Below are 13456 nucleotides of genomic sequence, written 5' to 3' on the forward strand. Positions count from 1 at the left end.
ATATATATATATATATATATATATATATATATATATGGTATATGCATGCGTACCTGGTCTTGTGTGTCATGGGTCAGAGGCCCGTGTCTACAACTCTAAACCTTTTTGAAGCATCCATCTTCACCTAGCCTAGAGTCATTGATGTGACTCTGGGAGCTCCTGGGATCCATCAGCTTCCCGCTTCCCCACCCCACCACCAGGATTACAGATACAGGCTATTGGCAAGGCTCGGATGTCTGTGCTGGGCATCTGATCTCAAGTCCTCAGGCTTGAACAACAAACCCTTTACCTGCTGAGCCATCTCCCCAACGACCCCTGCGTGGTTATTATTATTTTTTGAGTGTATGTATAGGATATATGTATTTTAACTTCATTATTAAAGTAAATCTTAAGTATTTGTTGGGTAGAGGGAGTGCTGGTGGCTAAACACAGGGCCTTGTCCACACTAGGAAAGCACTCTACTATTATGCCCCACCTCCATCTTTACCATCTCTAAGTGTGTCAGAATGTCAAGAATACTCACAAATGCTAGGCAGTGGTGGCACACGCCTTTAATCTCAGCACTTGGGAGGCAGAGGCAGGTAGATTTCTGAGTTTGAGGTCAGCCTGGTCTACAGAGTAAGTTCCAGGGCTACACAGAGAAACCCTGTCCAAAAAAAAAAAAAAAAAAATCCACAGTGCCACACAACCATCGCTACTATTTATTTCCACCATTTTCATTATGGCGAAGCTGCATCTAGATCACTTTTATGCACACATGCCCAGGTAGCCTATATGTTTCTCTTTTTACATAAATTACTATATATACACCACTCTAGAGTGTGAGGCCTGCTCTTTTTAACCTAATTTTCTTGGAGATTTTTCTATGGTAGCACAGTCAGAGGGGGTTCTCTTTTGTCAGTGTAAGGTGTTCCCCCCGCCCCACCTCAGACAGGGTCTCTTGTAGCCCAGGCTGGCCTTGAATTTCCCATCCTTTGGTCTCTAGCTTCTTAGTGCTGGGCTTACACGCGCTATACATTGACCTCAGGGTTTTGTGCATGCTTGGCAATCAGTCTGTCCCCTGAGTTGCACCCGCAGTCTTTTGTAGGCATTTAAAACTGCTATATAAATCCAACATAATTTTTTATTCCTGGTCAGTGGACATTTCTGTTATCTTCATGGGCTTTTTTTTTTTTTTCTGAGACAATGACCACTTTTGCGTACACATCTCTGTATACCAAGTTTTTCTATGAAACAAGTTAAGAACTCAGAAAAATGGCAAAATCCTATTTAGCATTTCGACACGGGGGCCATGATTTGAGAGGATTTCTTTTAAGTTGTGTTAATGTGCTGTGAGAGAAAGAGCAAAGGCCCGGAGGATGCTGGTCTCACTCTCAGGCTCTGCCACACTGTGACTGTGCTGTGGGACTGCAGGACAGTCACTTCATCCCCCTGACCTTCCTTCTCTTTTATTTGCAAAAGTGGAGCAAATCAGAGCTCCCCAGTTTACCTGAGTCTATTGTTGCCTACCATCAAGTGAAATACAACTCTAGAAGCACTTCTAGATTGAAAGGGTGGAGGGAGCCAGTGTTCAGCATGACCATCGCTGTGACAGTCAGCAGCCCCATGCCCAAGCTGGCACCAAGGGGAAGGAATGGGTCTCCTCTCTGTCCGTGTTGATGTGTGCAGATATGTAAATATACACAACACCCAAATATATTGTTCTTTGTATATGCATCGCTGGCTTTTTTTTTTTTTGTATGTTTGTTTGTTGACATTGAGTCTTTTTCTATGTAGCCCTGGATAGTCTGAAGCTCCATATGTAGACTAGGCTGGCCTCCAACTCTGCTTCTATTGTGAAAGATGTCCCATCCAACCCTACAGTGCAATGTTTTTTGTTTGTTTGTTTTTCGAGACAGGGTTTCTCTGTGTAGTCCTGGCTGTTCTGGAACTCACTCAGTAGACCAGGCTGGTCTCGAACTCAGAAATCCACCTGCTTCTGCCTTTCGAGTCCTGGGATTAAGGGCGTGCGCCACTACTGCCCAGCTCCAGTGCTTTGTTTTTTACAAGATATCCCACCTGTAGTACAGTGAAGGAGACCAAGGAGACCGTTAAAAACAGTATTTGAGGGCTGGCTCAGCAGAGAACGGCACCTGCTTTCAAGCTTGATGACCTGAGTTCAATCCCTCCAACCCACCCGGTGGAGAGAGAGAACCACCTCAGGCAAGTTGCTGTGTGTGTGTACTCATACACATATGCACACACACACACATGCATAAGCAGATGCAGAAATAATTTAAGATAGGCACTAAAACTATGAAGTAACCCGAAATATGAAGCATGACTACATAAAACAGCACAAACTATTATAATATATGAGAAGCTTTAGTAGAGACTGAAGAAAAGCAAGGTTTTGTTTTGTTTTGCTTTGCTTGTTTCCCCTCCTCCCCCAGGGAAAAAAATGTTTGATTCATGGTGACTGTAAGTGATAAACAGCAGCCTTATCGGAAGGCAAGCTGTTACTATACTTTTAAGTGACTGTGTTGGAACATGACATTATGAGAGATTTTGATAGTTTTTCTTACCTTTCTGCACTTTTATGAGTTCGCTTTACTTGAAAAATAGGAAAATAACAACCACAGAAAAAAGTAAAAATGTTGCACAAACCACAACTTTAATGGAAATAAACAGAAAGGGAAAAATCGCTGCCCACGGTCACTCTAAACCTAAGAAATAAAATAGTCCCACTCTCTGCTTGGGACCTTTGTCACGGGGATGTGTACTTTGTGTGGTTTGTAAATAGTGGTGAGCCGGGCAGTGGTGGCACACGCCTTTAATCCCAGCACTTGGGAGGCAGAGGCAGGCAGATTTCTGAGTTCAAGGCCATCCTGGTCTACAGAGTGAGTTCCAGGACAGCCAGGGCTACACAGAGAAACCCTGTCTCAAAAATATACACACACACACAAAACCAAAACAACAACAACAACAACAAAAAGGTATTGGCGACCAGGTTCGCAGCTTCATAACAGAACAGGAATACATACATCCGTACACTGTTGGAGGGGAGGGGCCTGGGGCAACTTACAGCAGGGAATGACATGTGGCACTTGTAAATTGTGGAGAGTTGCTTTGAAAGTGATCAGAGGTAAAGCTAAGGCACTAAGGACGCTGGCCAGTATGTGTCCTGACCTATCGGTATCACTAACTCCACCTCTCAGCCTCAAACAACTAAAGCAAACAGTGCAGCCATGACATAACCTGCTACATAGACTTGACCCTTGAAGAAAGGGCTCTTGGAACCCTTCTCTCTAGTCCTCTGAAGACCAGCAAGACCCCCATGAGTAGAACTAAGTGGTATTTAAGAGCCTCTCAGAGACTCAGTTTCCCCAGTTGTAGAGTAAGTGTCATGGTAGAAGTCTGCATAAAACTCACCCCTGGTTCTAGGCACAGAAGTCCTAGCCATCAGCTAGTGGCTTGTCACAGATATGCCATGTGTCTAGCTTGTATCCTTCTTGCTGCAACGAAGGCTAAAGGCAGCAACCCCCGATGGGAAAGCCTGTGTGCCCCCCATGCTGTGGTCAGTGGGTTGGCACTAGGTCTGGCTCTGCCCTACACAGTCACCCCCACCACTGCTGCTATCACTGCCTTCCTGAGAACATGTGATTTCCTGTTTTCTAAATTCTTAACCTACAATGTCATTTGTCAGTTGAGTCTGAGGTGGGGGTGGGGATGGACGTCAACAAGACCCGGGGTCCCAAGCTAGGGCTCCAAACAGAGGAAGCTCAGGGGCTAGCAAAGTGGCTCCTACCTAGGTGAGCCGTATGGTCACCACGGATGGCAGCGAGTCCTTTTATACTGAGTGCGCATGGACTCTGAAGGATCATAGAGTGGGGAAGGGGTTAGTGGGGGTGGCTAGGATGGTTTCATGGTCACATGGTAGCAGAACCAGGCCTTGGTCTCAAATGGGCTCCCCTTCAACGATTCACTCTTCCTCCTATAAATTAGACATTCAAAGACTGAGTAAAGAAAGCTCTCCAACACGGGTTGGGTGGGTGGAACGCTCCCTACCCTAACAGGTCTGTAGGCAAAGGCTGGAAGGCTGGTCAGAGAAGTCTATGTGAAGGCCTGGAGCTATTCAGATGGAAGGAATCCCCAAGGCACTGGGACACACTAGAGTAGAAGGAACTTTGCTCCAGTGGCACTCAGGGACTTTCCAGATCCGTGAACTTTGGGAGCCCAGTTCTTAGCTGCAAAAACACAATTATCAACGAACCTGGTGGAACTGTAAACAATTGCTCTGAGCGTTAAACCAGACCATGCAAGGAGAACGAGTTTTCTTTTTCTTTTTTAAAAAGATTTATTTATTTTATATATGTGAGTACACTGCAGCTGTCTTCAGACACACCAGAAGAGGGCACCCGATCTCATTACAGATGGTTGTGAGCCACCATGGCGGTTGCTGGGATTTGAACTCACGACCTCTGGAAAAGCAGTCAGTGCTCTTAATCATTGAGCCTTCTCTCCAGCCCCCCAAGAACGAGTTTTCTAAACTGCAGAACAGCACAGATGTGAGTCTCATCATGGTCTGTGAAGCCAGGAGCCTTCAGAATGCCCCCTGCCCCTCTTCGATGAGTGTCTTCTGTGGTCAAGTCCTCTATACCTATTGGTGATCAGACCTTATCCTCACATGCTCTTGAAAGCCAGCTTCCACCATTGCGTGTTGGAGAGTCTGCCCAGCTTCCATCCCCAAACCTAGCATGAAGGGGAGAGAGGGCCTGTCCTTTACTTTCTGCTGCTTGCACCTACAGAGCCTCTGTGTGACAAAGACACTGCTGGAGTCCTGCAGGGTTGGCACATGCCACTGTGCAGGGGCTGTCTCCATGCACTTGGCCCTGTTTGCTCTGCCCGCCCTGTGATGTCAGTCTCATTAAGTCATTTTGACAGGCAGAGGACTGAAGGCCAGAGTTAAGACAGTTCTCAAACACTAAGCCAGGGAGAACTAGACTCTGCCCTTGACTAAGCATCTTTTTGCCTCAGAGGCCTACACTCTTCCCTCATGTTTCTTGGAAGGCCACATTACACCAGGTGAGGAAAACCAGAGTGAACCAGCCATTTTCCAGCACTTGCTAAAAGGGAATAAACCAAGTGACATATGTGGTCACACACTACAGTGACCAAGTGTGTCCAGAGTTAAGAGCTTGCGTTCACAGGAAGGTGGGGCTTCTGGAGCCTGCACTAAAAATGAGGTTCCCCAGACTGAGGGCAGAGGAAGAGTCCAGAATCAGGCAGACACTCTAGCTCGGCCATTTGTTGACAAGTGTTCCCGAGGAAGTTCAACCTCCCAGTCTCAGTCTATCAAGCCGTGTGAACTGGACCCGATCAAAGCTCTCTACCTGCCTTCTGGACTCTCCTCAGAGTCAAACTCTTATCGGATACGGGAAGTCATTTTAACAGCAGAAGTTGTGGTCAAATGGTTAAAGGGAATGGAGCAGATGCCCAGCTCCTCGGCTGGATCTGCTGGAAGAGTTAGGTGTGGGGACACAGCGGGGGCGTGTCAGCAGCTTTGAGAGGATCCTGCTTATTAAGACCTAATCCCTGTTGTGGGAAGCCTGAGCCTGGCTGGAGGCACTGACAATAGGATGCACGTCACTGGAGGAATGAGTCTGTTAGTACTCAGGTCTCCTCAGTCTGTCCTCTGACGCTCATGTGTCATGGCACCTGAACCAAGGCTCTTGTGAGGGTGCCAATGGGGTATTCGGGGACAGCTAGGCTCCCTCTTGCTAAGGACATTAGTCTTTGAACGGATGGAGTCTCTGACAGATGCTTCTTGAGCTGTCTCTGGCTGCCCTGGGGGCCTCCACTGAGTGTCTATATTCCAGGTGTCCCACCCCAAAGCAAAGACAACAGCTTTTTACCCATGGGCTTAAAGTGAAAATAGAAGTGCTCTTGCCAGCTGGCATCAGGAGAACAAATCAGGTTCCTCACCTGGTAAGTCTAACTATCCATACTCCTCCATCACCAAGGGAATCAGTAACATTGCTCCTTTCTTAGGGAGAGGAAACAGAGGCTTAAGATGGTCAGAGCCAGGAGCGTTCAGCCACTCACTGCTTTGGAGCGGAAACACGGAACATGAACGTGGTTCTCAACCCAACCGGGAAATTTTCTCTAGTGTAGATGGTCTGGCTGCATAGCTATAGAAGGCCACATTTCTCTTTCCTTGCTCTGGGCTGTATCAGCTCTGTTGGATTCTGGGTTTCCCCAGCCAGTACTGAAGTCCTCCTACCCAGGTTAGGGTTAGGGTTAGCCCAGAGTGGTGAAGTCAACCTCTCTAGGGAGCCCAGGAGCCCATGCTAACAGGCAAGCAGGCTGACCCATCTGGGGCTCTAGAACTCTTAATTGACTACTGGGTTTTCTCTCATATGCTGGAGTTTTCCTGGATGCGGTGAATCTAAAGTGTGGGTGGAAACCTCAGATAAAGTGACTTTTCCATTGTACAGGAAAGCAGCTGCCTTGGCAGGCTCCCTAAATACCACCTGGGAAGGGGTCCTGAGGGCTCTGCTGGGGATGGGCTGTGGCATGAGATGTGAGTAGGGTGTGAAATGGCTCCAGGAAGGAGCCAGTCAGGTCTCTGCCTGCAAGCAGGCAGGGACAAGGATCAGAGGTGGTAAGATCATGCAACCAGTGATATTGTGAAGAGATGCTGCTGGCGTGGATGCCTAAACATCAGACACCATTAACTTTATAGAGGATAGTGGTGGCGCACGTCTTTAATCCTAGCACTTGGGACGTAGAGGCAGGCGGCTTTCTGAGTCCGAGGCCAGCCTGGTCTACAGAGTGAGATCCAGGACAGCCAGGGCTACACAGAGAAACCCTGTCTGGAAGAACCAAAAACTAAACCAACCCACAACAAAAAGACCCTGCCATTTACAAACCACTTGGCAAAGCATTCTTGTGATAGCCCTTAAGGCAGATAGAAGCACTCCGGCCCCATTTTAGGGACAGAGAGCCGTAGGCCCAGAGAAGTGAGGTTACTCTTTAGGACCACACAACTAGTAAGGGGCATGGCAATAGTGGAAGCCACCTGCCCCAAACCCAGCCTCTTTTCAGTTCTGCAGCCCTTGGCCCGGAGCCAATGTCCGACAACTAGCTAATAAATTATGCAGCGACTGACTTAGGCCCTGAGTTCTTGCACGAAATTTCCTGGGCTATCACTACTTCTCTAGGCCCACCTCTCTCAGCACACGAGACCGTAGGGCTGAGGAAAGGAGCCATCCAGACAAAGGCTTGGATTCATGCCCTTTCCTTGCCAACCCCACACGTAGCACTTTTGTTGCTGGCCATAAAACTTGCGCTGCTCTTCACAAAGAAAGTGAGAAAACTTGTCCTGTTAATTCATCTCTGGGGGAGGGGGTGTGCCCAACTCCCCGCCTGCCACCTACCGTGCTGACTCTGCACAGCACAAAGAAATATTTCTTCTTATTTGTTCTAAATTTACTGTCCAGTATTTTTTCTGTTCTCATTTCACACGACAGGCAGCTGAGTGATTTTCTCCTGGCTTTCTCTATGAATCTCAACCACCCTGTAAATCGCCACTGACAATCTCTCCAGCCCTAAAAGACAACAACCGCCCCAGCTTCCGTGGCCTTTACTGGGAGCTGGCTTGCTTCTTAGATCATTATTAGAGCAAAGAGTAGCCTAGGGCTGGAGCCCAGTGTCTTCCCATCCCTGAACCGTGGAATGCCTGTTCTGGGCATGGTGTTGGGGGTGGGGCGGGAGGCAAAATGAACAAGAGTAGTCATTGGCCTCCGGTGCTTACATCCCGAGAAGGGAAGTCTCAATCGGAGAACTGTGTAGGGATCTAGGCTCTGCAATCACCATGCCACCATTCACCAACTGTCACTGGGGGACACGGGTTTCTGATTCCTGCAGGTGCTGGGCAGAGCTAGCAGAGGTAGTCAGGTGAGTTGAAGTGGGTGTGGAGGGAATTAGAGTGCATCCTGAGGTTCAGGGAGCATGAGCGAAGCATAAAGGAGGAAGGGCTGAGATATGGCTTAGTTGGCAAAGTGTTTGCCTACCATGCATGAAGCCCTGGGTTTGATCCCCGGAACCACCAAGCACCGTGGTGTACATCTGTAAATCCCAGGATTGCAGATGTGGATGCAGGAACATTGCAAAGTCAAGGTTGTCCTTGGCTATATAAGTTCAAGGCCAGCCTGGAATACACGAGACAATTGAAGAAGGGACAGGGTGGTAGTGAGCCAGCTCCGGCCTGGCCTGGAAAGGCGGATCGTGTGTGGGGCTGCACAGAGTCCCACACTTTGAAGTGTCTTTGAGCAGGATTGAGTTGGTTTCTGAGCAGGGACCTGGAGCCAGGAGGGTTCCTGGATGAGAGTTGGAGTTAAAAGCTGAGGATGGAGGGCTTCAGGGATGTGGTGATGGGGACATTGAGTGAGAGTTAGGCTACTGCTTCCATTGTATGTCAGGACAGACGAAAGTTTTCCTGCATAGCTCTGTGTGTGTGCCTGCTCTGTGTGTTTCCGGCAGCAACCTATTGGGGCCTTAATGATTGTGCTCAAAGGCACCAGCACTGCACAGAGCATACACTGAAGAGTTTCAACCTGTTTTGCAGAAGAGGCAGCCGAAAGGATACCTTGCCCGAACTCACATAGGCTTTTGACAGCGCTTACCCACTGTCTCTGCCCCAACCCGGGTTGGCCAGCGTCCACCAGAGGGCGCTCCTGCCCCTGGAGACAGGCTGGAACCGCACAGGCTGCTTGTGCGGTTCTCAGGCAGGGCCAGAGGGAGGGGTTTGTGAGAACTGGGCCAGCTCTCAGGTTCAGCGGCTGCAAGCTTACCCAGTGGGAGCGAGGTCAGGATCAGCAGCATGCTCTGTTTGCTTGCTTTGTGTGATCTTTCGAATAGGAAAGCTACCTTCTATCGAACTAACGTATTTCCTTTCCCTCATCCTCCTACCCTTCTTATTTAGAGAGTACCAACCACATATGCAATAAACATCAGAAAGGCAGGAGGGGTGACGCTGGAGTGAGGAGACTAAGCAGAAGAGTCTCTGTGCTGAAACCTGTAGGCTGGCCTGGAGCTCACAATTCTCTTGGCTCTTCAATGCTGGGACTACTAATGTGTGCCACTACACCTGGACTTCACTGACAATGAATAGATAGTGAGATGATTTTACCCAGTCATCGAACTTCTGGACCCCACACTTTTTAACCTCTAGGGTCTCTCTCTGTATAAAGGACTTAGTTACCAAGACGTAGGTAACGTTTCCGAGGTTTAGAGCTCATCGTTTATGCATGGGTTTCTATGTCACCAAAGCAGAAGTTCTGTGCACAGCAGACAGTTTCATTTTTCTCCCAGTCTGCCCCCCCTCATTCTTCCCAGCTTCAGTGGTTACATCTGGTACAGTGGTTATGTTGTATGTATTAGTGCATATTACATCTGGTACAGTAGTTACACTGTATGCACTGGTGCACTTACATCTGGTACATGTGGTTGGTTACATTGGCTATTGCAGGCTGGGTTTCTTCAGACTGAGTAGGTGAGAGAGCTTGTAGGTTGTCGTCTGTGTAAAGTATGAGGATTGGACCTAGTGCCCTGTCATGATTTCTTTGGCTACAATCTGTCACAGAGTTGACCTGGAGTAGGAGGGATGTGCTCTTGCAAGCTTGACTATGGCTAACCAGTTCTCTCTCTCTTGGCACAGAGGCACAGAGCTTTGGTCTGCTGGATCCCAAACTCTGCTACCTGCTAGATGGCATCCTCTTCATCTATGGAGTCATCATTACGGCCTTGTACCTGAGAGCAAAAGTGGGTTCCCCTGGGCTCTTGAGGGAGGATGTGGGTTCCTCCACTGGGAGGATGTGTGGTGGGGCTTTGGCATTGGAGAATCTCAGGCCTGGGCTATGCTTGGTGTCCATTGGCAAGGCAGGACACAACCCAGCATGCACAGCGGGTGGGCGGAAAAGGTGGGGTATCCATCTGTGGCACAGGGCAGGTCAATGAACCAAATGTTATGTGCATTACTGAAGATCGGTAGCATTGCCTGGATGTGAGACTCCCATGGCTTCTGCTGGCAAACAGATGGCTTATACTGGGCAGTTAAGGACAAGAAGGTGAAAGACAGGCAGCCTCTTCTTAGGGCCTGTTGTTGAACTGCTCATCAAGACCCTATCAGCTTTTTTCTCCAAGTCTCGAGTTTGCAGTTTTCCCATCGCAAATGAGAATGATGGACAGAGCATTGGCCATCACCTGGTGCATGAATCCATAGGTTTTGTGGAAAGGACACATCTGGGGAGATACAAGTCTCATCTTCCCAGGGCAGTAGAACCCATTTCCTTTCTGGCATAAGATTTTATTTGAGAAAGTCTTACTTCATGATTTTTAAATTTGGAAACTATACTTAGCCGATCTGTAAGATTCTCCCCAGAGCACCAATCTGGAAAATCCTGCAGTTTCTCTCAGCTTAGGTCACGTGTGGTTACACACTCAGGACACTAAACAAGCTAGATGCTTCCCACTCAGGAAACAGCTGCATGAATAATGATGCTCATGTGACAACCTAGTAGGCACTGTCTACCATGAGGGTCCTCAGGGTTCCTGGAGGGAGGGCAACAGGAGGGGTCTCCTGGATTCCAGCAGGCACAGACAGAGAGCCTGGTGCCTCTGCACACAGGATTCGGGGGCCAAAGCTTCTTTTACTTCTCTGAAGACTAAAGTTATAAGCACTTGAGTCAGGTCAGGTCACAGGCAAGAGAAAGGATAACTGAGTTCAGAAAGGAGCTGCTGTACCTTGGGCTAGCCACAGCAACAAGGCAGTTTGTTGTCATGGAGCGTGGAGGCGCTGTCACCCAGCTCTGCACTATAGCCAGCCCGATGGCCCCCTTGGAGATGGCGCTGAGTTCTAATTTTCTCTGCTCTGTTGCAGTTCAGCAGGAGTGGAGAGGCTGCTGCCTACCTGCAGGACCCCAACCAGCTCTACAATGTAAGTCCTCCCTGCCCACCCCACCCTCCGCAGACCTGCCTGGAAAGCCTTGCCCTAGGACCTAGGAAAACTCCAAGGCCGGGCTCAGCTGTAGGTCTGGTCCACAGCTGTTGGCCTGGTGGCTGGGTGGCAAGCTGTTGAGCCTTGGGTTTGTGATCCTGACTGGAGCAGAATCCATCCTGCTTGCCACCTTGGTGCTGCGGTGAGGATGAGGGGCTTTAAGGATGAGGTGCATGGCATGGCCCTGCCTCTGGAGAACTTCCAGTCACTAGCAACTTGCAAAGGCTAGAGGCCACAGCACAGAGGTAAGGGTCCCACAGAAAAGCAGTAGGGCCTTTGGTCTGTGAGATTTCCCCTCTAGGTGCCTCCGTTTTGCATGCTAATGAAAATGCGTTATTAACTCCCTTAGCACATGGTGACTTGGGGGTTCCCACCAGCAAGGTAGCAGGTGTTTTCTGAGGCAGTAGTTTGAATTCTCACCACTATCTTACTTGACTCGGTCCATGCTGTTTTTTTTTTTTTTTCCCCCAAAAAAATTACATTTACAGGAACTGGAGAGATAGTTAAGGGTGCTTGGTGCTCTTGCAGAGGACCCAGTCTTTTCCCGAGCACCCACATGCTGGCTCACAAACACCCGAATCTCAAGCTCCAGGGGATTTGATACGTCTTCTGCAGGCATGTGTGCACAGGCATACGTCAGACACATATCACACATAAAATGTAAAAATTACACTTGCTTTTTATTGTGCTCTGTGTGTGTGTTTGTGTGTGTGTACTGTGGTGCACACACATAAAGGTCAGAGGATTTCTCTGCTTTTACCATGGGAGCCTGGAGATTGAACTCGGATCTTTAGGCTGTGGCTAAAGCTGCTTTTTTTTTTTTTGAGTCACCTGGTGGGAAACCAATTCCAGTTCATTTGATGTGGCCCCATTCTCCTCAAGGTCCTGTTTCCTGTTCTAGGAGCTCAATCTAGGGCGAAGAGAGGAGTATGACGTCTTGGATAAGAAGCGGGCTCGGGATCCCGAGATGGGAGGCAAACAGGTAGGGAACTCCTGTGCCTCTGGGCTTTGAGGGAGGGCTGCTCATAGCTGCAGGTGGGCACTAGATTCACAGTAACATAGATCGGCCTGGGACAAGAGGATGACAGAGACCCATTTACTGTGGCCCCCTCCCTTCTTCTCCGCTCCATTCTGCATCATAAGGAACCTCAGTACTTGGATGATCCTAGCCTTCACACCCGTCTACTCTCTACTGCTCCTGCACATGGTAGCACCAACTGCTCCATAGGACAGCCCCGAAGTCAAGATACACACAGGAAGGGCTAAGCCTCTGGAGAAGGAATTCTGGATTCTGAACACCCTTTTAGAACATGGCCACATCAGGCTCCAGGTGCCTGTGCCCTGTAGGGAGCAGAAGGGCCAGGAGACCCCTCTGATACACGAGAGGCCTCTTAATAGCAGGACTTAGGACAAAATCCCAGTGTAAGGTCAGTGCTACTCAAAGTTACCCAGTGTCCTCAATGTATCTGGTCAGACATGCCCACTTGGCCCTGACCTATGTGTTGTTAGAGGGCATGGCAAGTAATAAAATTCCTCACCCCATTCCATCCTCTAGCTCGGCTCTCCTCCACAGGACCAGGAGGGTATGGGGAAGGGGAAAGAGTGGCCACAGAAACATAGAAACGCTGAGGAGGGCTGACGGGCTGGCTGTGAATGAGGTGACCCAGCCCGTGTCTCAGTTTATGGTGTGTGTGTGTGAGGGTGTGAGAGAGCAAGGGGGCTGAGAGGGGGAATGGGAAGTATGTGTGTGTAGGTTTGCATAATCAAGTATGAGCTGCAGAGTTGCTGTCAGGGGTCAAGGGCGATTGACAGCTAGAGATTGACAGGCTGAGCCATAGGGTAGGGCAGCGGGTCAGGCCGCACGAGGTCGTTACACTTGCCAGCCTGGATTCTATCTCATCTCTGCCCCTCTCTGTCCCTCAGCAGAGGAGAAGGAACCCCCAGGAAGGCGTGTACAACGTAAGTATGGTGGAGTTGACCGTTCACCCTAGAGAGATGGAGGAGGGCTGCTTGCTCTTCAGGCTAGGCCAGGCCTTCCCTAGATGGTCACGTGCCACCTGCTTGGTAGCTTTAGAACATCCTCTTAAGCTGGGCAGGGTCACAGCACTTGATTTCCTTCACTTTTTTCTCGCTGTTCTGTGGGCCCTGAGCCTGTGCTTGGGGAAGCGGGCAGAAGCTGCAGGCCACGCCGGGCAGAAGTGTGGAGCCAGCTTGTCTTGATGGGAAGCTGATTGCAAGGGCTGGAGTATTCTGAGCACTTTCTCATTGTAAAGTTCACCCCACCACCATGGTGTGAAACTAGTTTCAGGCCGCCAAGGTGCCCCTTGCCGCTGGTGGTCTACCACTGCGATTGGCTGATCCACAGCCTACGGTATTGGCTAGGAAGAGATGGCTTGTTTAAATAAACGACTCTCTGCT

General features: G+C 49.3%; 1 protein-coding gene across 2 annotated transcripts in view; it reads left to right on the top strand.

Annotated features, from left to right (window-relative positions):
* Positions 1 to 13456, top strand: part of Cd247 (CD247 molecule) — a 76590-nt gene that overhangs the window by 60197 nt on the left and 2937 nt on the right. Inside the window, exons 2-5 of one of the 2 annotated variants that reach the window (XM_031388228.1) lie at positions 9701 to 9804; positions 10922 to 10978; positions 11940 to 12020; positions 12962 to 12997. In XM_031388228.1, coding sequence (XP_031244088.1) covers positions 9701 to 9804; positions 10922 to 10978; positions 11940 to 12020; positions 12962 to 12997 — 278 coding nt within the window. The remainder of the gene's footprint in view (positions 1 to 9700; positions 9805 to 10921; positions 10979 to 11939; positions 12021 to 12961; positions 12998 to 13456) is intronic. The other variant, XM_031388236.1, reaches the window with a different exon arrangement.

Source organism: Mastomys coucha, unplaced genomic scaffold, assembly GCF_008632895.1.
Source record: "Mastomys coucha isolate ucsf_1 unplaced genomic scaffold, UCSF_Mcou_1 pScaffold1, whole genome shotgun sequence".
Taxonomy (NCBI): Eukaryota; Metazoa; Chordata; class Mammalia; order Rodentia; family Muridae; genus Mastomys; species Mastomys coucha.